General features: G+C 40.7%; 1 protein-coding gene across 12 annotated transcripts in view; it reads left to right on the forward strand.

Annotated features, from left to right (window-relative positions):
- The first annotated feature begins 6,296 nt into the window (after positions 1 to 6,296).
- ERMP1 (endoplasmic reticulum metallopeptidase 1) overlaps positions 6,297 to 25,397 on the forward strand; it is a 66,814-nt gene continuing 47,713 nt past the window's right edge. For 10 of the 12 annotated variants that reach the window (XR_015169589.1, XR_015169588.1, XM_086415210.1 and 7 more), the window contains exons 1-4: positions 6,297 to 6,697; positions 8,025 to 8,326; positions 12,035 to 12,162; positions 12,793 to 12,898. Coding sequence is in view for 10 of the 12 variants with exons in the window: in XM_086415210.1 (XP_086271336.1) it covers positions 6,354 to 6,697; positions 8,025 to 8,326; positions 12,035 to 12,162; positions 12,793 to 12,898 (880 nt within the window). In the remaining 2 variants the exon portion in view is untranslated. Of the gene's footprint in view, positions 6,851 to 8,024; positions 8,327 to 12,034; positions 12,163 to 12,792; positions 12,899 to 25,397 lie in introns of all 12 variants that reach the window. The other 2 variants (XM_086415218.1, XM_086415217.1) reach the window with 1 other exon arrangement.

Consider the following 25,397-nt stretch of genomic DNA (forward strand, 5'->3'; position numbering starts at 1 on the left):
CCTTAATGGAGCTTACAGTCTAATGAGGAAGATACTAAATAATTACATGCATACAGTTGCTCAGTTGTGTCCAACTCTTTGCGACCCCATGAACCGCAGCACACCAGGCCTCCCTGTCCATCACCAACTCCCGGAGTTTACCCAAACTCATGTTCATTGAGTCAGTGATGCCATCCAACCATCTCATCCTCTTTATCCCCTTCTTCTCCTGCCCTCAACCTTTCCCAGCATCAGGGTCTTTTCAAATGAGTCAGCTCTTCGCATCAGGTGGCCAAAATATTGGAGTTTCAGCTTCAACATCAGTCCTTCCAATAAACACCCAGGACTGATTTCCTTTAGGATGGACTGGTTGGATCTGCTTGCAGTCCAAGGGACTCTCAAGAGTCTTCTCCAACACCACACTTCAAAAGCATCAATTCTTCAGTGTTCAGCTTTCTTTGTAGTCCAACTCTCACATCCATTAATGACCACTGGAAAAAATATAGCCTTAACTAGACGGACCTTTGTTGACAAAGTAATGTCTCTGCTTTTTAATAATGCTTTCTAGGTTGGTCACAACTTTCCTTCCAAGGAGTAAGCGTCTTTTAATTTCATGGCTGCAATCACCATCTGCAGTGATTTTGGAGCCCAGAAAAATAAAGTCTGACACTGTTTCCACTGTTTCCCCATCTATTTGCCATGAAGTGATGGGACCGGATGCCATGATCTTCATTTTCTGAATGTTGAGCTTTAAGCCAACTTTTTCACTCTCCACTTTCACCTCCATCAAGAGGATATTTAGTTCTTCTTCACTTTTTGCCATAAGGGTGGTGTCATCTGCATATCTGAGGTTATTGATATTTCCCCTGGCAATCTTGATTTCAGCTCGTGCTTCCTCCAGCCCAGGGTTTCTTATGATGTACTCTGGATAGAAATTAAATAAGCAGGGTGATAATATACAACCTTGATGTATTTCTTTTCCTATTTGGAACCAGCCTGTTGTTCCATGTCCAGTTCTAACTGTTTCTTCCTGACCTGCATATAGGTTTCTCAAGAGGCAGGTCAGGTGGTCTGATATTCTCATTTCTTTCAGAATTTTCCACAGTTTATTGTGATCCACACAGTCAAAGGCTTTGGCATAGTCAATAAAGCACAAGTAGATGTTTTTCTGGAACTCTCTTGCTTTTTCGATGATCCAGCAGATGTTGCCAATTTGATCTCTGGTTCCTCTGTCTTTTCTAAAACCAGCTTGAACATCTGAAAGTTCATGTATTGCTAAAACCTGGCTTGGAGAATTTTGAGCATTACTTTACTAGCATGTGAGATGAGTGCAATTGTGCGGTAGTTTGAGCATTCTTTGGCATTGCCTTTCTTTGGGATTGGAATGAAAACTGACCTTTTCCAGTCCTGTGGCCACTGCTGAGTTTTCCAAATTTGTTGGCATGTTGAGTGCAGCACTTTCACAGCATCATCATTTAGGATTTGAGAGAACTCAACTGGAATTCCATCACCTCCACTACCTTTGTTTGTAGTGATGCTTCCTAAGGCCCACTTGACTTCACATTCCAGGATGTCTGGCTCTAGGTCAGTGATCACACCATTGTGATTATCTGGGTCATGAAGATCTTTTTTCTACAGTTCTGTGTATTCTTGCCATCTCTTCCTAATATCTTCTGCTTCTGTTAGGTCCATACCATTTCTGTCCTTTATCGAGCCCATCTTTGCATGAAATGTTCCCTTGGTATCTCTAATTTCCTTGAAGAGATCTCTAGTCTTTCCCATTCTATTGTTTTCCTCTATTTCTTTGCATTGATCGCTGAGGAAGGCTTTCTTATCTCTCCTTGCTATTCTTTGGAACTCTGTTTTCAGATGCTTATATCTTTCCTTTTCTCTTTTTGCTTTTCGTTTCTCTTCTTTTCACAGCTATTTGTAAGGCCTCCTCAGAGATTCATTTTGCCTTTTTGCATTTCTTTTCCATGGGAATGGTCTTGATCCCTGTCTCCTGTACAATGTCACAACCTCCATGGGTAGTTATCATGCACTCTATCAGATCTAGTCCCTTAAATCTGTTTCTCACTTCCACTGTATAATCATAAGGGATTTGATTTAGGTCATACATGAATGGTCTAGTGGTTTTCCTCATATTCTTAAATTTAAGTCTGAATTTGGCAATAAGGAGCTCATGATCTGAGCCGTGAGATCTTACAATTAGGGGAAACTGGATTCATTAGATTAGGAGGTTCTTGCTTGAGGAAGTTCCACTTAAGCTAAGACTTGAAGGATAAACAGGAGTTAAAACTAGGCAATGAGGGGAGGGAAGAACATTCTAGACAACTCAGCATGTGAGAAGATCCTCTTGTGGAAGGAAAGATGGTGAGCAGGAAGGACTTTGAAAGGCCAGTGTGGCTGGAGAATTGGGAATAAGGAGTGCCCTGGTCTCAAGTGGGCCTAAGTGGTAGGCAGGAGCAGACCAGTCGGGTAGTGCACCTTCCCAGTCAGTCTCTAGGTTAACAGGGTACCACAGCAACTCCATGTTGGAGATGCGGAGCTTTGAAGCAGACAGGCTCCTTGCAGCAGCATGCAGGAAGAAGACTAGATGCTCACTAGGATATACTCTAAAACCAAGGCTCATCCCCCCACAGGGCAACATGGAGGGAGGAATACCTTTTCTAAACCTTCCTTTCCAGAGTGCTATAAGCAATAGGCTGTTTTGGGAGCCGACTAAATTAGATCTAAGTCCTTCATCTGTTACCTGTAAGTTCCTCAGCTATTAAGTGGGAATAAAAATACCTTCTTTTCAGGATTCTTGTGAGAACCAAATGAGATAGTGTATTAAAGCACTTAACACGGTGCTTGGCTCCTGGCAGGTATTCAAGAAATAATAGCTATTATTTTTCTTAGTCTGTTAAATGGAGTCAGTGTCTACCTCACATGGTTATGATGATCTGTGATTAGATCACAGTACGTGGAAGCACGAGGCTAGGGCTCCTCTGTGCAGTCCTATTTCTAGTCTGAAGGGCTAGGAGCATACTATTTTTCAGAGCCTGTTCTAATGCTCCCTGCACAAGCTGGGCCATTGCCTTCATGATGCATAAATGATGACCCTCGTGCGGTCTTTTAAAAGCAGTCTCTTTTCTCACGTTTCCAAGTTTATGGAGATCAGTGGAGAAATAACTCCAGAAAGAATGAAGGAACAGAGCCAAAGCAAAAAGAATACCCAGCTGTGGATGTGACTGGTGATAGAAGCAAGGTCCGATGCTGTAAAGAGCAATATTGCATAGGACCCTGGAATGTCAGGTCCATGAATCAAGGCAAATTGGAAGTGGTCAAACAAGAGATGGCAAGAGTGAAAGTCGACATTCTAGGAATCAGCGAACTGAAATGGACTGGAATGGCTGAATTTAACTCAGATGACCATTATATCTATTACTGCAGGCAGGAATCCCTCAGAAGAAATGGAGTGGCCATCATGGTCAACAAAGAGTCCGAAATGCAATACTTGGATGCAATCTCAAAAATGACAGAATGATCTCTGTTCGTTTCCAAGGCAAACCATTCAATATCACAGTAATCCAAGTCTATGCCCCAACCAGTAACACTGAAGAAGCTGAAGTTGAATGGTTCTATGAAGACCTACAAGACCTTTTAGAACTAACACCCAAAAAAGACGTCCTTTTCATTATAGAGGACTGGAATGCAAAAGTAGGAAGTCAAGAAACACCTGGAGTAGCAGGCAAATTTGGCCTTGGAATACGGAATGAAGCAGGGCAAAGACTAATAGAATTTTGCCAAGAAAATGCACTGGTCATAATAAACACCCTCTTCCAACAACACAAGAGAAGACTCTACACATGGACATCACCAGATGGTCAACACCGAAATCAGATTGATTATATTCTTTGCAGCCAAAGATGGAGAAGCTCTATACAGTCAGCAAAAACAAGACCAGGAGCTGACTGTGGCTCAGACCATGAACTCCTTATTGCCAAATTCAGACTTAAATTGAAGAAAGTAGGGAAAACCACTAGACCATTCAGGTATGACCTAAATCAAATCCCTTATGATTATACAGTGGAAGTGAGAAATAGATTTAAGGGCCTAGATCTGATAGATAGAGTGCCTGATGAACTATGGACTGAGGTTCGTGACATTGTACAGGAGACAGGGATCAAGACCATCCCCATGGAAAAGAAATGCAAAAAAGCAAAATGACTGCCTGGGGAGGCCTTACAAATAGCTGTGAAAAGAAGAGAAGCCAAAAGCAAAGGAGAAAAGGAAAGATATAAACATCTGAAAACAGAGTTCCAAAGAATAGCAAGAAGAGATAAGAAAGCCTTCTTCAGCGATCAATGCAAAGAAATAGAGGAAAACAACAGAATGGGAAAGACTAGGGATCTCTTCAAGAACATTAGAGATATCAAAGGAACATTTCATGCAAAGATGGGCTCGATAAAGGACAGAAATGGTATGGACCTAACAGAAGCAGAAGATATTAGGAAGAGATGGCAAGAATACACAGAAGAACTGTACAAAAAAGATCTTCACGACCCAGATAATCACGATGGTGTGATCACTGACCTAGAGCCAGACATCCTGGAATGTGAAGTCAAGTGGGCCTTAGAAAGCATCACTATGAACAAAACTAGTGGAGGTGATGGAATTCCACTTGAGCTATTCCAAATCCTGAAAGATGATGCTGTGAAAGTGCTGCACTCAATATGCCAGCACATTTGGAAAACTCAGCAGTGGCCACAGGACTGGAAAAGGTCAGTTTTCATTCCAATCCCAAAGAAAGGCAATGCCAAAGAATGCTCAAACTACCGCACAATTGCACTCATCTCACATGCTAGTAAAGTAATGCTCAAAATTCTCCAAGCCAGGTTTCAGCAATACGTGAACCGTGAACTTCCTGATGTTCAAGCTGGTTTTAGAAAAGGCAGAGGAACCAGAGATCAAATTGCCAACATCTGCTGGATCATGGAAAAAGCAAGAGAGTTCCAGAAACACATCTATTTCTGCTTTATTGACTATGCCAAAGCCTTTGACTGTGTGGATCACAATACACTGTGGAAAATTCTGAAAGAGATGGGAATACCAGACCACCTGATCTGCCTCTTGAGAAATTTGTATGCAGGTCAGGAAGCAACAGTTAGAACTGGACATGGAACAACAGGCTGGTTCCAAATAGGAAAAGGAGTTCGTCAAGGCTGTATATTGTCACCCTGCTTATTTAACTTCTATGCAGAGTACATCATGAGAAACGCTGGACTGGAGGAAGCACAAGCTGGAGTCGATTGCCGGGAGAAATATCAATAACCTCAGATATGCAGATGACAGCACTCTTATGGCAGAAAGTAAAGAGGAACTAAAAAGCCTCTTGATGGAGGTGAAAGTGGAGAGTGAAAAAGTTGGCTTAAAGCTCAACATTCAGAAAACGAAGATCATGGCATCCGGGCCCATCACTTCATGGGAAATAGATGGGGAAACAGTGGAAACAGTGTCAGACTTAATTTTTCTGGGCTCCAAAATCACTACAGATGGTGACTGCAGCCATGAAATTAAAAGACACTTACTCCTTGGAAGGAAAGCTATGACTAACCTAGATAGCATATTGAAAAGCAGAGACATTACTTTGCCAACAAAGGTCCGTCTAGTCAAGGCTATGGTTTTTCCTGTGGTCATGTATGGAGGTTTGAGTTGGACTGTGAAGAAGGCTGGGTGCTGAAGAATTGATGCTTTTGAACTGTGGTGTTGGAGAAGACTCTTGAGAGTCCCTTGGACTGCAAGGAGAGCCAACCAGTCCATTCTGAAGGAGATCAGCCTGGGATTTCTTTGGAAGGAATGCTAAAGCTGAAACTCCAGTACTTTGGCCACCTCATGCGAAGAGTTGACTCATTGGAAAAGACTCTGATGCTGGGAGGGATTGGGGGCAAGAGGAGAAGGGGACGATAGAGGATGAGATGGCTGGATGGCATCACTGACTCGATGGACGTGAGTCTGAGAGAACTCCGGGAGTTGGTGATGGACAGGGAGGCCTGGCGTGCTGCGATTCATGGGGTCGCAAAGAGTCGGACACGACTGAGCGACTGATCTGATCTGATCTTCCATTTATTAATCTGCGTCCCAATGCCAGGCAGGGAACTCCTGCATAAGAAGGCACACCCATCACACCCAGTTGGCTCTGGGCGCTGCCGCTGAGCCTCAGGCAATCTGCCCAAAGAACCTGAGGCGCGGCGCCGCGGGACCGGCCAATCAGAAGAAGTTTGGCCCTCTGCAGTTTCCGTCCGCTCACTAGGAGGCGCTGCGGCCGCCGCGGCGGCTCCCAGAGCTGTAGCGGGCCGGGGCGGTTGGACTGGCTGCTGATTCTCGTGGCCATGGAGTGGGCTTCGGAGTCTGGGGCCGTGAGGCGGCACCGCATCGGAGGGGAGCGCCGGGACGGCCCGGCGGCTGCACAGCAACCGGAGAGGGAGGCCCTGGCGCCGGAGCCCCTGGCGGACGCGTGCGGCGGCGGCGCAAGGACGCGGAAGCGGAGCGGGGAGGGGAGCGGTGGCGGCGCGAGACGGGGCACGGGGACCGGACTGTCTGAGGCGCGCGCCGCGCTGGGACTAGCGCTTTACCTGCTCGCGCTGCGGGCGCTTGTGCAGCTCTCGCTGCGGCAACTCGTGCTCCGAGGGGCAGCTGTTGGCCACCAGGGAGAGTTCGACGCGCACCAAGCCAGGTACTGCCCCTCCCACCAGGCCGGTGCTTTCCTTTTCGGCCCGGGGCACCTCACCTGGGTGTACCCGCCCCGCGGGACCGCCCGGGCTCGCCGGCCCTGTCCGGCTGCACGTGGGGTGGAGTGAGGGTGGCCTCGCGTGTCCCCCTTCTAGAGGTACAATTTAAGGGACGCGGGGCTCGCATTGTCCCCTCTTTAAGCTCGTGTTGCTGGTGGTCAGGGCAATACGTCGGCTTTTCCAGCCACTTTTTGGTTGTTAGTCGTCCCCTATCTCTCAGAGCAACTTACACTTTTTACTCGCCCTCCTGCTATACAAACGAAAAGCTGTGAAATTTGTGAACCCAGTTAGGTTTTCGGGGAGGGTTCGGAAGGGAATAATGCAGTGATCTAAGTTTTTGAGGGGACAGGTCTCAAATCTGAGCACTCTGGAGGCTTTCTCTGGAACACGGCACATTCACAATTTTACAGGTTTAGAAGTTCTGAGATTCCTGGAGCTTGTTCTTGGCGTGTCAGGTTTTTTTGTTTGTTTTAATTAAAACTTTGCTCATTGGTTTAAGTGTGCCAGAAAACGTGAGTTAAGTCAGAGGTTTTGTAAAAACCTAAGTGTAAAAACCAAAGCTCATAAAATCATATGCTTGCAGAGTTTTCAACAACTACTGTGTTTCAAAAAAAACTTTTAAGTACAAAGCACTGGAATCTTATTTTTTTTTAAAGGCTTCCTGAAACACACCTCCGCCCCCTTTTTTTACTGATTTGGAATGCAGTGAAAAGACAAAAAAAAATTTTGTTTGTTTTAGGGGTAGAGTTGGTTTAGCCTGAATTGAAGTTACTAGGCCCTATGTGCACACACTGGGAGGGCTGAGTCCATTCTTCAAAATAAAAAGTTCTTTGCTTATTTAACCTCTTGTCTAAATTGTCTTTGCTCATTGGTTTCTGCTGCTTAGAATCAGTAACCCAGAGTCAATAACCCTCCAGAGTATGACAAAATAAAGTTGTATGCTGTCCTATCTAGCCATCAGCAGTTACGCATTTTGAGTAAACTCCCTGGTCCTTGTATCGTTTCTTTGTGGGTGCTGGGAGAAGTTGGGAGTGGTGTGGGTGGAGAAAACTGAAGGGATGAATTCATGAAAGGCAAAAAAAATGATGGAACTCAGCAAGTGATTTTCACATGTTACCTGAAATATTAAAGGCAGCCTTTTTGTGTGAGAAGAACTTGTTTTATGTCAAAGAACTTGTCTTTTGGGGAGGGAGAGTGTGGAGGGAAAGTTGCTCAAAGTGTTAGTTTTCAGCCAGCATGCCTTGTCATCATGCTTCTTTTCGTTGCTTCCAGGGATTATCTTGAACATATAACATCCATTGGCCCCAGGACTACAGGAAGTCCAGAAAATGAAATTCTGACAGTACATTACCTTTTGGAACAGATTAAACTGATTGAAGCTCAAAGCAACAGCCTTCACAAGATTTCAGTAGATGTACAACGGCCCACAGGCTCCTTTAGCATTGACTTCTTGGGAGGGTTTACAAGCTACTATGACAACATTACCAATGTTGTGGTAAAGCTGGAACCCAGAGATGGAGCCCAGCATGCTGTCCTGGCTAACTGTCATTTTGACTCAGTGGCGAACTCACCAGGTATGTGCCTGTTTTTTGGTCATTTTGAGGTCCTCATAGCCTCCAAAGTTTAACTCCAAACTGCTTGAGTAATTGTGGGACACCATTTTTTGAGACAAACCCTTTTTTCATTGTGGTGGAAGACAGGATAATTAGAATAGTATAATTTTGTTTATGATTCTACCTTTTAGTATTCTCTCAAGTGCTTTATTTACTTAATTTTCAAACAGTGCCAGCCGCCCAGCTACAGGGCATCGAGTGTTTCTACCAGACTGAAATAGCCTTATCATTGTTACCAGTGTGTGTTCTTGAGTCCTGGAGTTAGGTTCTGCCCCTTCAAGTGTTTACTCAGCTAGGTGTTGTGCTAGGCTCTGGGAATGTGGGATAAAGGAACAGTCTTGGCCTTTATGGGACGTGTAATTGGAGACTCATTCTCCTAGCAGTTTCTTTCAACCTGTTAAGTGAGAATTTTGATCCATCGGGGATGCCATACTCTTAGAGCACGTTAATTATTAATCCATAAATCTTGCCCTGAAAATAGTTTACCAAAATAGAGTACTTGATGTTTAGGACACGGCCTGAAACAATAAATATTTGTTGAATGAATATCTCCTAAATTCAACTTCAGTTTTTTAAAGCAAGATTCCTCAGAGAAAGGTTTTCAGTAGCTAGGGAATGTACATAGGGAAGAACAGAAAATAGCATTTTATAGTGAGATGGCATCTGGTTCAGTCCCCTCATTTGACATAGGAATACACTTAGCTGACTACCACTGATCTGAGACAGGGCCTGGACCTGGGTTTCCTGGCTAGTCGGTTCTTTTAGCTGTATTTGAAAGAAAGGAGAGTATTAGGATGTAGTTAATGTTCCATTTGGCAAACTACTTAACCTCTTCTTTCCTCAGTTTCTGATCAGAAAAATAGAGAGATAATAGTACTTTCTTAATGGCATTGCTTAGAGGATTAAGTGAAGATTAAATATGAGTGAAACAGTAGACTAGCAACTGGCATGAAAAATCCTTTTTTTTGTTATTAGTATTTATTTAATATTAAGTTCTTCCAGAATGTTTAAACTTAAACCAGGCCCAATGTAGACATGCAGAGTTATACAAAGTCTAAAATAAAATTTATCTGCTTGATAAAATTTTTTATACTAGGATATCTTTAGTGGGAAATCTTGCCAATTACATTTAGAATGTAACATGCTTTTTCAAAAATCAGCATGCACTCATGTTTTTTTTACAAAGTCAAAAATACCTTTTGTGTTGGGGAAATTAGTTGTCTTTTATGTCCAGTTCAAACCGGTAATAAGCATCACCTTTTGCCTACTGTTTTGATGCTTAAAATCTAGGAAGGAACAAATTAACACCATGGTTATTTAAGAGCATTATGTAAGAAAGATGTGTCTACAAGTGTCAGAAACAGTGCTAAATGTTAGAAATCATATATGGAGTCTGGGCATAAGGATGGGATTATTTGGTTACTGGAACCCATTTTTAACTAAAATTTTATAAGGATACCCATGCCAACAATCTCAGGGAAATTTCTGTCATTAATAAATTGTTAAAGATGGTTTTAAAGACATTTATAAAATAGACTATCACCTAAATTTTTTTAGTGGATGAACAAATTGAAGCATGAGTATTTTTTAAGAGTGCTTCTCAGCAAGAGATTTGAAACTTAGGAACTGATATCAGTTAGGAGTAGTGTTACCCACAGAAAGGCCTTAAATACCTTCTTGGGTTTGCACGGTTCCAGGCTATTATTCTGGAGGTGGCTTCAGTTTCAATGATAATTCTAAATGGAAAGGGATGTTGGTTAAGGATACAGCCCTTTTGACACTGTCCTCTAACTTTCCTTCTCTTTCTTAAAGATGTCTGACCCTTCTCTAGGTTTGTTCTCAGACACCAGAGCTATTAAAATAGATGATAAAAGTACAGTTTAACTTTTAATCCACCCTACAGAGATATATATCTTTCAACTTCCATTTGTCTTCTTTTGAATGAAGAAAAATTTTACTGCTTTTTATTTTAAAGTAACTCAGAGTCTCAAAGTTAAAGACCATTTATTTCATTTGGTTCTTGAAAGATGGCACTTTTTATTGATAGCTACATGTATTTCCTGCTCGATAGTATTGAGGTAATTATTACTTTGTTTCACTTTGATTAAATTACAGTCCAGTAATCACTACTAAGACAAGTATAGCTAACAGGTAGTTTCTTCTCAAGCAGGAGTGAGGTCTTGAATTTAATAGCACCAGAACAAACACTTTAGCTGGCTGCAGAGCAGTCCATAAATGTGTAGAGAAAAGAAGGGAAAACCGACACTGAACGCCTACCACGCATACTAGACACTCTGCGTTACTTTGTCATCCTCACAGCACATCTGTGAGTAGGTGTCGTCAATTTGCCCTTCAGTCCAGGAAGGAGAAAAGGGGCAGAGCTAGAATTGACATCCAAGTCTTTCTTACTCCAAAACCTACACTAATCTCTGTAACACCCTGCCTCCCAGCATGTAAACCCAGAAATGCTGTTGCCTGGGTTATTACTGTGCCTATTTACTTTGATTATTCTTTAAACTTTTCATTATGGAAAATTTCAAGTGTATACACAATGAATAGTTTAATGAACCTGAGTGTACCTATCACCCAGCTTCAACAGTTCAATCTTGTTTTTTCTGTACTCCCCCACCCCCTCCCCTTGACTATTTTGAAGCAGATCTCAGGTATATCAGTTCCTCTGTAGATATTTTGGGCTGTATCATTGAAAGATAAGAACTCTTTTTTTGACATGCTTATAATACCATGAATTACCTCACTAAAAAACTCAGTAGTAATTCCTTAATACCAGCAAATTGGAATAGGAAATGGCAACCGACTCCCATATTCTTGCCTGGAAAATCCCATGGATAGAGGAGCCTGGCAGGCTTACAGTCCATGGGGTCACACAGAGTCAGACATGACTGAGCATGCTAACGACATCAGCTAATATCCAGTTAGTTCCTTTAATTACCTCTTACGGTACTTTTAAAAGTGTCTAAGTACAAAAGTCACCTTTATAGTCATGTTTAATACCTAAAGTTTCTGAATCAAGAGGTTAAGTGATTTGATAAGGTTCTCTGTTTTATCAATTCTTAGACCTCGGATATTATTAATACTTTGGTCATTAACCCCCTTTCCTGTTTCTTATTAGGTGTCTTCTTTATATTTTTCCATCACACGATCCCCTTGGAGAAACTTTTAATATAATGCTACACTATCCAAACTGACCCCTCTAAATGTGGAATGATCTGCAGCTTTTATGATTTTTGGCAGAAAAACTAGCAGGAAAGGAGTGGGTGGCAGCTGGAGATGACATAGGAAACCAGAAGTGAAGATACTACAGAGGATATGAATAAGGATAAATTAAATTGCTTTTGGTGATGAGAATGCCAGTGTTCAGTATTGCTTTAGGTCCCCTCTAGTTGATTAGTTAACAAATACTAACTGAGCAACCGCTGTGGGACCAGGCACAGTTGGAGTTACTGAGAGTAAGTCAGCGAGCAAACCAAAGATCCCTGTCCTCCTGGAGGTCACTGCTGGCAGGTGCAGTTATTACCTGATGATGCCAGAGCGGTGCTACTGCAGATGTTCTGATGCTGCCTTGGTAGGAAAACTCCTTTTCTTGCCATGATGGTTTGTGCTATAAAGGTTTTAAAATCTGAGAAGCAAATCTGTTTTTCTGATTTAAAGGTGCCAGCGATGACGCAGTTAGCTGTTCAGTGATGCTGGAAGTCCTTCGTGTCTTGTCGACATCTTCAGAAGCCTTACATCATGCGGTCATATTTCTCTTTAATGGTGCTGAGGAGAACGTCTTGCAAGTGAGCTTTTACTATTTTAAAGACTAGGCTTGAGTAATAGTGACAATGAGAATAATAATAGTAGCTAACCCATGGGTTTTGATGGAGTAGTATAAAATGACATGTGAAAGAAATACTGTACTAGGCAGTACTTTAAAAAAAATCGATAGCCACTTATGTATTCATGCTTAATTTTGAAAACTCAGGACAGATCATCTTGTCAGTGTTTTAATTCATTAAAGGGCTCTCTGATGGCATAATTGTTTGCCTCAGGTTTTCTAGAGTTTCAGAGATGCTTTGAGGCAGGCATATGTCATGAGTGCCCAACCATAGGAATAGTGCCTTCTTTTGTTTTGTGCTTTCTTTTGCACAGGCTCACACTTAACTAAAGATGCTATTTGGCTTCACTCGTGGGAATGAGGCCGCCTTCTGTGACGAGTGACTTTCCACTGAGCAAACTGCACACGGCTGTTAGTCAGAGGGACAGAAACAGAGGAAGTCTTTCGATCCTGCCTTTGAAAAAAATGATTGTGCTTTTTTTTTCCTTTTTCTTTGCCTCATCAGCGTAGACGTTCCATCTTTTAAAAAAGCAACATAAAGACTTCAGTGATATTAGATTGTTTACCCAGTATTTGTTTTCTTCTCATTCAGGCCAGTCATGGTTTTATTACCCAGCACCCCTGGGCCAGCTCAGTCCGTGCATTTATTAACTTGGAGGCAGCAGGTGTAGGAGGGAAAGAACTTGTATTCCAAACAGGTACGTGAGGCTATGCATTGTATATTGTAATGCAATTTGTGTTTTTATAAAAGTGGAGAATTTCTGAATGTAAATAATCTAATGAACATTCTTTTTAAAGCATGAGATAGTTTTAGCTTGTCTTTTTAAAGTTTTTAACAAAATAATATTTAATGTTGTAAAAATCCGGTAAATCATACTAGAGTTCAGAGCTCAGATTTGTTTAGTTAGGAGATACTGAAATCTGCTGTTGGTAGTTTCATGCTATTATTTTTCTGCTCTGTTAGAAGTGTGTGTAATGCATTTTAGTGAGAGATGTTGCATTTGTTAGAAACTTAATAATGAACACTGTCTTTAGGCATGAGGTGGGCTAAGGGAAGTGAGTAAGGTGATATGGGAACTTTCTAAATATTTTTAGCACTTTTCACAGACATGGTATTGTTTAAGTTATAAAAATATGCTAAGTGTGTCTTCATAACCTAAACAATACACATTTTAATATTCTCCATCCAACTTTAGATTTTTTCCACTCAAATGTATATTTTAACTTCAGTTAAACCTTTGAGAATATCAAAGTTACGTGGTCAGAAGCAAGGTTCTCCCTTCTTTTCAACTCATAGCTTTCTGCTTACTCTTCATCTGAATAGTGAGAAGAAGCTGCTATGTAATGTCTGTGGGGGTAAGTGGATGACTCACTATTATTCATTTCCCTCTAATTCTTGGATATTGGTCAGGATAGGAGAAACACTTGATATAATAACTACCAGATCAAAAAGCAGCAGGAGAACATTCTGTAAGCAGAGAGGACACTGTGTCTTTCTTTTCTCTGAAAATATCTGGACCACAGATGGGCAGGAGTGTGTCTTTTTATAGTTTGTCTCCTGGAAGTATACTATAAGTACCTTCACATCCATGCTTTATTTGTTTATTTTTGGCTGTGGTGGGCCTTCATGGATGCATGCAGGCGAGCAGGGGCCACTCTTCACTGCTGTGCGCGGGCTTCTCATTGTTTTGGCTTCTCATTGCAGAGCACGGGCCCTAGGCGAACAGGCTTCAGTAGTTGCAGCGTACGGGCTCCGTAGTTGTAGCTCGTGGGCTTAGTTGCTCCACGGCATGTGAAGTCTTCCAACACCAAGGATCAAACCTGTGTCCCTTGTATTGGCAGGTGGATTCTTATCTACTATTCCAACAGGGAAGTGCCACACGCATTCTTTTTAATTTTTTATCACAGGACCCTGCCCCTGAACTTCTGTAACCCAGAGAAGAACCAGTTTTAAGGTTTAGTCTGTGCCTTTCCTGAATTTTTTCTGTGCATATGTATTAATTCATGCATACATATTCTGTGTGTATATATTAATATATCTTTCATACATATAATCCAGAGAAGTTAAAACACATTTACCTAACTCCTGGGTATATATCCAAAAAAAAAAACCCCCCAAACCCTGTTAATTCAAGCATACATGCAGTGTGATGTTTCTAGCAGCATTATTTACAATTGCCAAGATATGGAGGCACCTTGTGTCATCAACAGATGAATAGATAAGTGTGTGTGTGTGTGTGTGTGTGTGTATGTACAGTGAAATACTATTCGGCCATACAAAAGAATGAAATTTTGCCATTTTCAGCAATGTGGATGGACTTGGAGGATATTCTGCAAAGTGAAATAAGACAAAGACAGATACTGTGTGATATCACTTATATGTGAAATCTAAAAAATACAACAAACTAGTGAATATAACAAAGCAGGAGCAGACTCACAGAGCAAAACTAGCAGTTACCAGTGGTGGGGGGCACTCTACAGAGGTGAGGGAGGAAGAGGTACAAACTGTTGAGGGTAGGACAGGCTCAGGGATGCATTGAACAACATGGGGAATATTGCTCATACTTTGCAGTAACTTAGATGCAGTACCCTTTAAAAATTGTGTTCAAAAATTTTAAAAAAAGAGACACATTAACCTAGGGTTAGTGAGAGCAAGACACAAGTCATTTATTTCTTTACACTTATTGAGTACTCACTTTACTGGTTTAATTTATAGTCCATGCTCTTTCTACTAAATGCAGACAGTTAAGCTCAAGAATCCTACAGTTTACATTTTAGATATATTGGCATTATTATGATAATAACAGTCACCACTGGATGGTGGGCATTGTTGATGGAGCTGTGGTGTGAGTGACTAGAGGGGAGGATGGGGCAGACTGTGAAAAGCCAATTTGAATTCTCCATTGCTTCATAAACTTAAAACCAGAGTTGCCATTGCAGCTTTACTTATACTCTTTATAGTTTTCTGTACTGTTTACATTTTTGCATTTCATATGGGCTTCCCTGATAGCCCAGCTGGTAAACAATCCGCTTGCTATGCAGGAAACCCTAGTTCGATTCCTGGGTCAGGAAGTTCTCCTGGAGAAGGGATAGGCTACCCACTCCAGTATTCTTGACTGGGAAATCCCATGGAGGGAGAGGCCTGGTAGGCTACAGTCCATGGGGTCACAAAGAGTCGGACACGACTGAGTGACTTCACTCACTCACTCACTCACCCATTCCAGTATTCTTGGGCTTCCCTGGTGATTCAGATGGTAAAGAATTCACCTGCAATGTGAGAGACCTGGGTTCGTTCCCTGGGTTGGGAAGATCCCCTGGAGAAGGGCATGGCAACCCACTCCAGTATTCTTGCCTGGAGAATCCCCATGGACAGAGGAGCCTAGTGGGATATAGCCCATGGGATCGGGAAGAGTTGGATACAACTGAGTGACTAAGCACAGCACATGATTAGTAATAAAACAAAAAACAGACTTGTTACTAGTTAGCAATATATATGGCTTAGTGAGTAAAGAATCTACCTATAGTGCAGGAGACAGAGGAGTCGTGGGTTCAATCCCTGGGTCGGGAAGATTCCCTGGAGTAGGAAATGGTACCCAGTCCAGTATTCTTGCCTGAAAATCCAATGGACAGAGGAGCAATATATATACAGCTTAAGTGTTTTACTTACTCTAGAATAAAATTGCCATATTTCAAAATTAATTTTCTTTGTGAAGGGGCATTCTACAAAAGATTTGTAAAGAATGTCTTTCCCTTTTCTTTGAGTCTTTGTATGCTGTTTTCCCTCTAGATTTTGGTAGTTTATCCTTGTGGCTAAATGCTCTACCCCAAAGCTTTCTGGGCATTTTCGGATGGTCTAATACCTTTCTCAGTATATCTCTCACTTCCCAATGTTCTTGCTACAAAACACTAGCTTTCTCATGGGCATTGCTTTCAGAAAGCTAGTTAGTGTTGCTTCCGTGTCTGAAGAGGCAGGAGGAGGCCTCCTGGGTCTGGAGTCCTGGGGATCACTGCCAGACCAGTCCGTCCTCAGCTTCTGCGGCAGGCGCTTTTATCCTGAACAGTAGTGTTTGTCCTGCCTGGGAATGTTTCAGTTAAAACAGTTTGTACTCTGTAGTGTCCTGTTGTCGCTTCAGAGAGACATTCATTTGGGGAGGTTTTAGTGACTAGAATAATCACTACTACTTAATTTTTTTAAAAAGGGCCAGAATGCATGAAAGAATGGCATAATTTATCAGACTGATGATATATATCATGAGTCAAGGCTTAATTTAATAGATTTGAAGGTGTTACAAAATTCATTGTTTAAAATTTTAAAGTGATTAAACCAGTAATATATGTTCCTTGTAAAGAAATTATATGCTACCAACCTTGAGTAGAAGGAAGCCCATAAACAACGGGGTCAATGAAATCTTTTTTTTTCCCTCTTATGAAAAATATCCATGACCCTGTAATGTTACAACCCAGAGCAAACTATTGCTATAGTTTAGTCCCTATCCTTCTGGGATTTTTTTTTAAATTCATCTCTATATAAATATATAAAATATATACTATATGTAATCTTGAATTTGACTTGAACAAGTCTTTATTGAATTTGTTACAATATGGCTTCTGTTTTATGTTTGATATTTTTTGTCTGTGAGGTATGTGGGATCTTAGCACCCTGACCAGGGATCAAACCCAGACCCTCTGCATTGGAAGGTGAAGTCTTCACCACTGGACCATCAGGGAAGTCCCCAGTAGTTTTTAGGTATATTCACAGAGTTGTACAGTCATCACTACAATCAATTTCAGAATCTTTTCATCTCCCACCCTTTGGGGTGATAACCCCAAAGAGAAACCCCATACTCATGAGTGGTCTGGCTTCTTTCACTTCTTACAGTATTCTTTGATGCTCATGCATGTTGTAGTGTGTATCAGTACTTCATCCTCTTTTAAAAATTATTATTACTGTTATTTTTTGGCCACACCACATGGCTTGCAGGGATCTTAGTTCACCAACCAGGGATTGAACCTGCACATTTGGCAATGAAGACGTGGAGTCCTGACCTCTGGACCACAAGGGCATTCTTCATTCTTTTTTATGGCTAGATTATATTCCATGTAGGAATATCCTGCATTTCATTGATCCAGTCATCAGTTGATGGACATTTGGGTTGTTTCCACTTTTATGCCATTATGAATAATGCTGCTGTGAGCATTTGTGTGTAGTTCTCTGTGTGGACATGTATTTTTATTTCTTTTGAGTGGATTCCTAAGAATGGAATTACAGGGTTATATGACAAGTTTATGTTCTAACTTTTTGAGAAACTGTTAAACTAAGTTTTATTTTAGAAGAAATGTAAATTCAAATAACAGTAAGAACTTTTTAATAATTAGTTTTGCAAAAGGTAAGTAGAATGATAATGCCCAATTCTGATGAATAGAGAGGAACAGGCATTTTTATACACTATTGCTAGAAGTATCGATTGGTGCGGTTTTGGGGCAGTTTGGCCATATATATCACTTTAAAAAATGTACACGTCCTTCTTCTAGCAGGTCGCCTTGTAGGAATTTATTCTGTGGAAATAGTTGTACACAGATGCATAGATCTAAGTCCTGCATAGTCTTTTTGATTTTTTTTTCTTTTTTTATAAGAATGAAAAATTGAAAACACCTTTCAGGTCCATGCATAAGAGACTGTTTATATTAATGGTGAGTTTATTGACATTGAGATCTGCCTTCCCTTATTATCACACATGTGGATAACTTTTGCTTTAAGAAAGATGGGGTTCATTCTTTAAGAAGAAATTAACGCACAAGAAACTGGGAGCATTGTGGGATTTAGATGATGGTAGGAGAAAGACTATAAGGTGAAAATATTTCTCTATGAGATAATTAAGATAAGAGCTTTCTGGGGGAGGCAGGGTAGGTGGTGATAAAGAGCACAGGCTCTATAGTCTGCTGATCCAAGTTCAAATCTCAGTGCTGTAGCATTGCAACCTTGGACAAGTCACTCAACCACTCCATACTTCAGTTCCTTATCTGTAAAATTGGGCTAGTATTGGTGTGTACTTTTAGGATGAGTAACTACTTGCTAAAAACCTCAAGTCTGTAATTTCTTGTGGAAGAGCTCCCTTTGCCTTTTTTATATCATAGAGACTATCTTAGCCTGGAGCTCATCTGTCTTCCCCATCCCAGTCTCTCCAGTTTTCCCTTTTACACCATCACTGGACCTGTCTGTGGCCTGTAGGCCTCCATGGACAATCAGTGAGAGCCTAGGGTAGAGTTGGAGCACTGCTGTACAGCCATGGCATCTGTAAAGGGTCAAAGGCCAGGTAGCAGCTACTCAAAACCTTTTCCTATTGATGGATCTTATGGTTTTCTCAAGTATTTTTTATTGTACAGTGCATAAATTGAACTTTTATCTTTAGGTGTCTATTTCATCATTGATTGGTTGATTGGCTGTATTGGGTCTTAGTTGTGGCAGACAGGATCTTCTGTTACTGTGTGCGGGCTTAGATGCTCCGTGGCATGTGGGATCTTAGTTCCCTGACCGGGGATTGAACCTGAGTCCCCGGAATTGGAAGGTGGATTCTTAACCACTGGACCATTAGGAAAGCCCCTATGTCATGTTTTATTATAAGCTAAGAAAAGTGCACAGCTCTGAATGCTCAGCTTAATGAATTTTTATAGACTGAGTAAGTAATGTAACTAGAACCCAGATCAAGATTGAGAGTATTTTGGTTGCTTCCAGAAGCCTCTGCTGTGGTCCCTTCTCAGTCATTCCTTTCCCAGGATCACCGTATTTTAACTTGTTTCTTGGTAGATTTAATCTTGCTTGTGTTTGAACTTTAAATTGACTCATACATAGTGTTTCTTTTGTGTGTGGCTTTTTTTTCTCAGTATTATGTTTGTAAGATTCATCTGTGTTACGTTTAGTTCATTCTTTTTCATTGCCAGATAATACTCCATTCACAAGGATATCCATTGTACTAGTGATGTTAGATTGTTTCTAGGCTTTGGCTCTTATGAGTGGTCTTATGAACATTCTTAATGAGTGTCTTTTGTATACATGTTTGTGTATGCACATTTCTTAGTGAAACTAGAGTCATAAAGTGTGTGTAGTCTCAGCTTTGGTAGATAGTTTTGGTAAATAAATGCCATGCAAAAATCCTAAAAAAAAAAAATTAGTAAACTGAATCCAGCCATGTATCAATATGGGTATTTATATGTATATGTGTACGTACAAAAAAGGTAACGTTTCCAACCAGGTTGAGCTTATTTCAGGAATATAAGATTTTTTCAACTTTCAGGTATACAACATAGTGACCCAGTATTTGTATGTGTTGCAAAATGATCATCAATAAGTCTAGTTAACATCCATTACCATACAGATGCAGATGTTTTTTCCTTACGTTGAGAAGGTTTAAGATGTTTTCTTAGCAACTTTGTTAAAATTAAAAAAAATTAACTGGAAGATAATTGCTTGACAGTGTTGTGTTAATTTCTGCTATACAACAACATGAATCAACTGTAAGTGTACATGTACCCCCTCCGCGTTGAGCCTGCTTCCCATATTCCGTCCCACCCCTCTCGGTCGTTGTGGGCCGCTGAGCTGAGCTCCCGTGTTACACAGCAGCCTCCTGCAAGCTATTTCACGTATGGCAGTGTATATGTGTCAGTGCTGCTCTCCCTTTATCCTACTCTTTCCTTCCCCTGCTGTGTCCACAAGTCTCTTAGCAGCTTTCAAGTATGCAATACAGTATTATTAAATTTAGTCCCCATGCTGTACACACATTATGTCCCCGTAACTTACTTATTTTATGACTGGAAGTTTGTGCCTTTTGGCCACCTTCACCCGTTTCCCCCACCCCCCTCCCCCCATATTTGACAACCACAGTCTGTCCTCTGTTGTCTATGAAGTCCTTTTTTCAGGGGAGGGGTCAGGATTCCATGTGAGATCAAATGGTGTTTATCTTTCTCTTTCTGACTTAACTTCATTTAGGATGGGCTGAATGATATTCCAGTGTGTGTGTGGAAGAAAAAAATTTGCAACTGTATGATAATGGGTGTGTGTGTGTGTATACGCATACACACACATTTTCCTTATCCATGCATCTGTTGATGGATGCAGGTTGTTTCCATGTCTTGGCTATTGTAAATAATGCTCCAGTGCATATGGGGGTGCAGATATCTTTTTGAGTTTGTTTTTGTTTTTTGTTTTTTGGATAAACGCCCAGAAGTAGAATCATATAGTTTTTAATTTTTTGAGAAACTTCTATACTGTTTTCCCTAGTGGAAGCACCAATTTACTTTCCCACCAACAATGCACAGGATTCCCATTTCTCCACATCCTTACAAACACTTATTTCTTATCTTTGTGATAACAGCTGTGCTGACAGGTATGAAGTGATATGTCACTGTGATTTTGATCTGTGTATACCTGATGATTAGAGATGTTGAGCACCACTGAAGTACATCTTAGGCATCTGTTTACCATCGTTAGACAAGTGTCTATTCAAGTCCTGTGCCCATTTTTTAATCAGATTGTTTGGGATTTTTTATTTTGCTCTTAATTTGTATGAATTCTTTATATTTTAGATATTAACCCTTTATCATATATATGGTTTACAAATATTTTCTCTCATTCAGTACACTGCCTTTTCATTTTGTTGATGATTTTCTTTGCTGCGCTGAGGCTTTTTAGTTTGATGTAGCCCTGCTTGTTTATTTTTTGCTTTTGTGAAATCCAAAACATCATCACCAAGACCAATGTCAAGGAGCTCACTACCTATGTTTTCTCCTTAGAATTGTATGATTTCAGTTTTATGTATTCAATCTTTAACCCATTTTGAGTTAACTTTGTGTATAGTATAATACAGTTGTTCATTTCCATTATTCTGTGTGTGGCAGTCCAGTTTTCCCAATACCATTTGTTTCAAACACTGTTCCTTACCCACTGTATATTCTTGGCTCCTTGTTGTAAATTAATTGACCATATATGTATGGAGTTACTTCTGAATTCTCTGTTCTGTTTCACTGATCTGTGTTTCTGTTTTTATGCCAATATCATACTGTTTTCATGAGAAGAGCTTTGTCATACAGTTTGCAATCAAGAAGTGTGATGTCTCCAGCTTTATTCTTCTTGCTTAAAGTTGCTTTGGCTATTTGGGGTTTTTTATGGTTCCATACAAATTTTAGGATTGTTTTATTTCTGTGAGAAATGCCATTGGCATTTTGATAGGGATTGCATTGAATCTATGGAGAAGGCAATGGCACCCCACTCCAGTAGTCTTGCCTGGAAAATCCCATGGATGGAGGAGCCTGGAAGGCTGCAGTCCATGGAGTCGCTGAGGGTCGGACACGACTGAGCAACTTCACTTTCACTTTTCACTTTCATGCATTGGAGAAGGAAATGGCAACCCACTCCAGTGTTCTTGCCTGGAGAATCCCAGGGACGGGGGATTCCCTGCCTGGTGGGCTGCCGTCTATGGGGTCGCACAGAGTCGGACATGACTAAAGTGATTTAGCAGCAGCAGCAGCAGCAGCAGCATTGAATCTATAGATTACCTAGTCTAGCATGGATATTTACCAATATTAATATTTCTAATCTGTGTTGTTCAGTTGCAAAGTTGTGTCTGACTCTTTGGGACCCCATGGACTGCAGCACACCAGTCTTCCCTGTCCCTCCTTATCTCCCAGAATTTGCCTAAGTTCATGTCCAGTGAATCAGTGATGGCATCCAACCCATCTCATCTTCTGTTGCCATCTTCTCTTTCTGCTTTCAGTCTTTCCCAGTATCAGGGACTTTTCCAATGAGTTGGCTGTTTGCATCAGGTGGCCAAAGTATTGGAGCTTCAGCTTTAGCATCAGTCCTTCCAAAGAGTATTCAGGGTTGATTTCCTTTAAGAGTGACTGGTTTGATCTCCTTGCTTTCCAAGGAACTCTCAAGAGTCTTCTCCATTACCACAGTTCGAAAGCATCTATTTTTCTGTGCTCTGCCTTCTTTATTGTTTGGTTCTCACAGTTGTACTTGACTACTGGAAAGACTGTAGCCTTGCCTATAAGGACCCTTGTTGGTGAAGTGATGTCTTTGCTTTTTAACATATTGTATACGTTTGTCATAGCTTTCCGGCCAAGAAGCAATTTTCTTATAATTTCATTGCTGCAGTCACCATCTGCAGTGATTTTAGATTCCAAGGAGAGGAAATATGTCGCTGCTTCCACCTTTTCCCCTTTATTTGCCATGAAGTGATGGGACCAGATGCCATGATCTTAGTTTTTTTTAATAGAGTTTTAAGTCAGCTTTTTCACTCTCCTCGTTCACCCTCGTTAAGAGACTCTTTTGTTCCTCTTTGCTTTGTGCCATTAAAGTGGTATCATCTACATATCTGAGGTTGTTGATATTTCTCCTGCCAGTCTTGATTCCAGCTTGTAACTCATCCAGCCTGGCATTTTGCATGATGTGCTCTGCATATAACTTAAATAGGGTGACAGTAAACAGCCTTGACATACTCTTTCTCAACCCTGAACCACTCCATTGTTCGGTATAAGGTTCTAACTTTGATTCTTCTTTTTTTTTTTTTTTTTTTGGGCCTCGATCAGAAGGACTTGGGCCCCTAACTTTGATTCTTGACCTGCATACAGGTTTCTCAGGAAACAGGTAAGATGGTCTGGTATTCCTATCTCTTTAAGAATTTTCCAGTTTGTTATGATCCACATGGTCAAAGGTTTTAGTGTAGTCAATAAAGCAGAAGTAGATGGTTTTATTGGAGAAGGCAGTGGCACCCCACTCTAGTACTTTAGCCTAGAAAATCCCATGGATGGAGGAGCCTGGTAGGCTGCAGTCCATGGGGTCGCTAGAGTCGGACATGACTGAGCGACATCACTTTCACTTTTCACTTTCATGCATTGGAGAAGGAAATGGCAACCCACTCCAGTGTTCTTGCCTAGAGAATCCCAGGGACGGGGAAGCCTGGTGGGCTGCCGTCTGTGGGGTCGCACAGAGTCAGACACGACTGAAGTGACTTAGCAGCAGCAGCAGCAGATGGTTTTAAGGAATTCCCTTGCTTTCTCTATGATCCATCAAATATTGGCAATTTGATCTCTGGTTCCTCTGCCTTTTCTAAACCCAGCTTGAACATCTGGAAGTTCTTGGTTCATGTAATGCTGAAGCCTAGCTTGGAGGATTTTGAGCATAACCTTACTAGCATGGGAGATGAGTGCAGTTGTCCAGTGGTTTGAACATTCTTTAGTGTTGCTCTTCTTGGGAATTGGGATGAGGATCGACCTTTTCTACTCCTGTGGCCACTGCTGCGTTTTCCAAATTTGTTGACATATTGAGTGCAGCACTTTAATAGCATCATCTTTTAGGATTTTAAATATCTCTGCTGGAATTTCGTCTCCTCCAACCTTTATTGACACCAGTGCCTCCTATGTCCCACTTGACTTCACACTCCAGAATGTCTGGCTCTGAATGACAGACTACACCAATGAGGTTATCTGGGTCATTAAGATCTTTTTTGTACAGTTCTGTGTATTCTTTCTGGATATTTTCAATCTCTTCTGCTTCTATTAGGTCTTTACAGTTTCTGTCCTTTATTGTGTCCATCTTTGGAAGAAATGTTACTTTGATATTTCCAATTTTCTTGATGAGGTCTCTAGTCTTGCCCTTACTGTTGTTTTCCTCTATTTCTTTGTATTCATTGAAGAAGGCCTTCTTGTCTCTCTTTGCTGTTCTCTGGAACTCTGCATTTAGTTAATTTATGAGCACACAATTTATTCCATTTATTTGTGTTATTTTCAGTTTCTCTCATCAGTGTCTTAAAGTTTTCAGTGTATGTGTCATTCACCTCCTTGGTTAATTTGTTCCTTGGTATTTTATTCTTTTTAATACAATTGGAAATGGGATTGTTCTCTAAATTTCTTTTTCTGATAGCTCACTGGTGTATAGAAATACATCTGGTTTTGTGGAATGATTATATATCCCGAATTTTTACTAATGGTATATGAAGATGGCTTAATATTTAAAAGTCACTCTGTGTAGTTCATCACATTACCACCTCAGGTGAAAATCTCAGTGTAATCATCTCAGTATATAAAGAACAGGGTTTATGTTCCTTCAATAACAGTACATTTATCATATTCAGAAAGTATGATATTAATATAAAACTGTCAGTGAATAAACTGCATATTCAGATTTCTCTTGTTTTGATAACATTTTAGCTGTTTTTAATCTGAGTTCCAATTCAGGATCAAACAGCAGAGATATTTTGATGTATAATAATCATTACATAACATACAAGTAAAAAATTGTGTGAACATAATTATTATAAAGTCAATACACATCTGACTTCAATATGTGAAAGAGGATAGACTCTGGCCACATGCTCCCAGAAGTTTTCCACCTGCCTTTTCTCAAATACTAGGTTGGTGCAGAAGTAACTGTGGTTTTGGACCCTGAATTTTAAATCAGTATAATTAGGCTAAAACACATCTTTATTAATAAAACAGGAACCATCACAGTCAATACATTTTTGCCAACAGGAAATAAAAATAGGAACCATCACAGTACGTTTTTGCCAGTAGGAAATAAGTTTATTCCTATAGCATAAAAATCTGCTCTTTCAAATTCAACAAACTCTTGGAAAGCATTTTCTGTGTCTCCTGGTTGTGGAAGCATTTTCCCTGCAAAAAGTTGTTGAGATGCTTGAAGAAGTGGTAGTCGGTTGGTAAGAGGTCAGGTGAATATGGCAAATGAGACAAAAGTTCGTAACCCAATTTGTTCAACTTTTGAAGTGTTGGTTGTGCAATGAGTGGACAGGTGATGTGGTGGAGAAGAATTGGGCCTGTTCTGTTGAACAGTGCCAGCTGCAGACATTGCAGTTTTTGGTGTATCTCATCAATTTGCTGAGCATACTTCTCCGAGGTAATGGTTTTGCTAGGATTCAGAAAACTGTAGTAGATCAGAGAGGCAGCAGACCACCAAACAGTGACCATGACCTATTTTTGATGCAACTTTGGCTTTGGGATGTGCTTCAGAGCTTCATTTTGGTCCAGTCACTGAGCTGGTTGTCTCTGGTAGTATAAAATCCACTTTTTGTTGCATGTCACAATCTGATTGAGAAATTGTTCGTTGTTGTTGTATAGAATAAGAGAAGACAACATTTCAAAATGATGTTTTTGATTTGTAGTCAACTCAGTTCAGTTCAGAGAAGG

This window comes from Bos grunniens, chromosome 8, assembly GCF_055505025.1.
Source record: "Bos grunniens cultivar Pamir isolate PY7600 chromosome 8, Bosgru_T2T1.0, whole genome shotgun sequence".
Taxonomy (NCBI): Eukaryota; Metazoa; Chordata; class Mammalia; order Artiodactyla; family Bovidae; genus Bos; species Bos grunniens.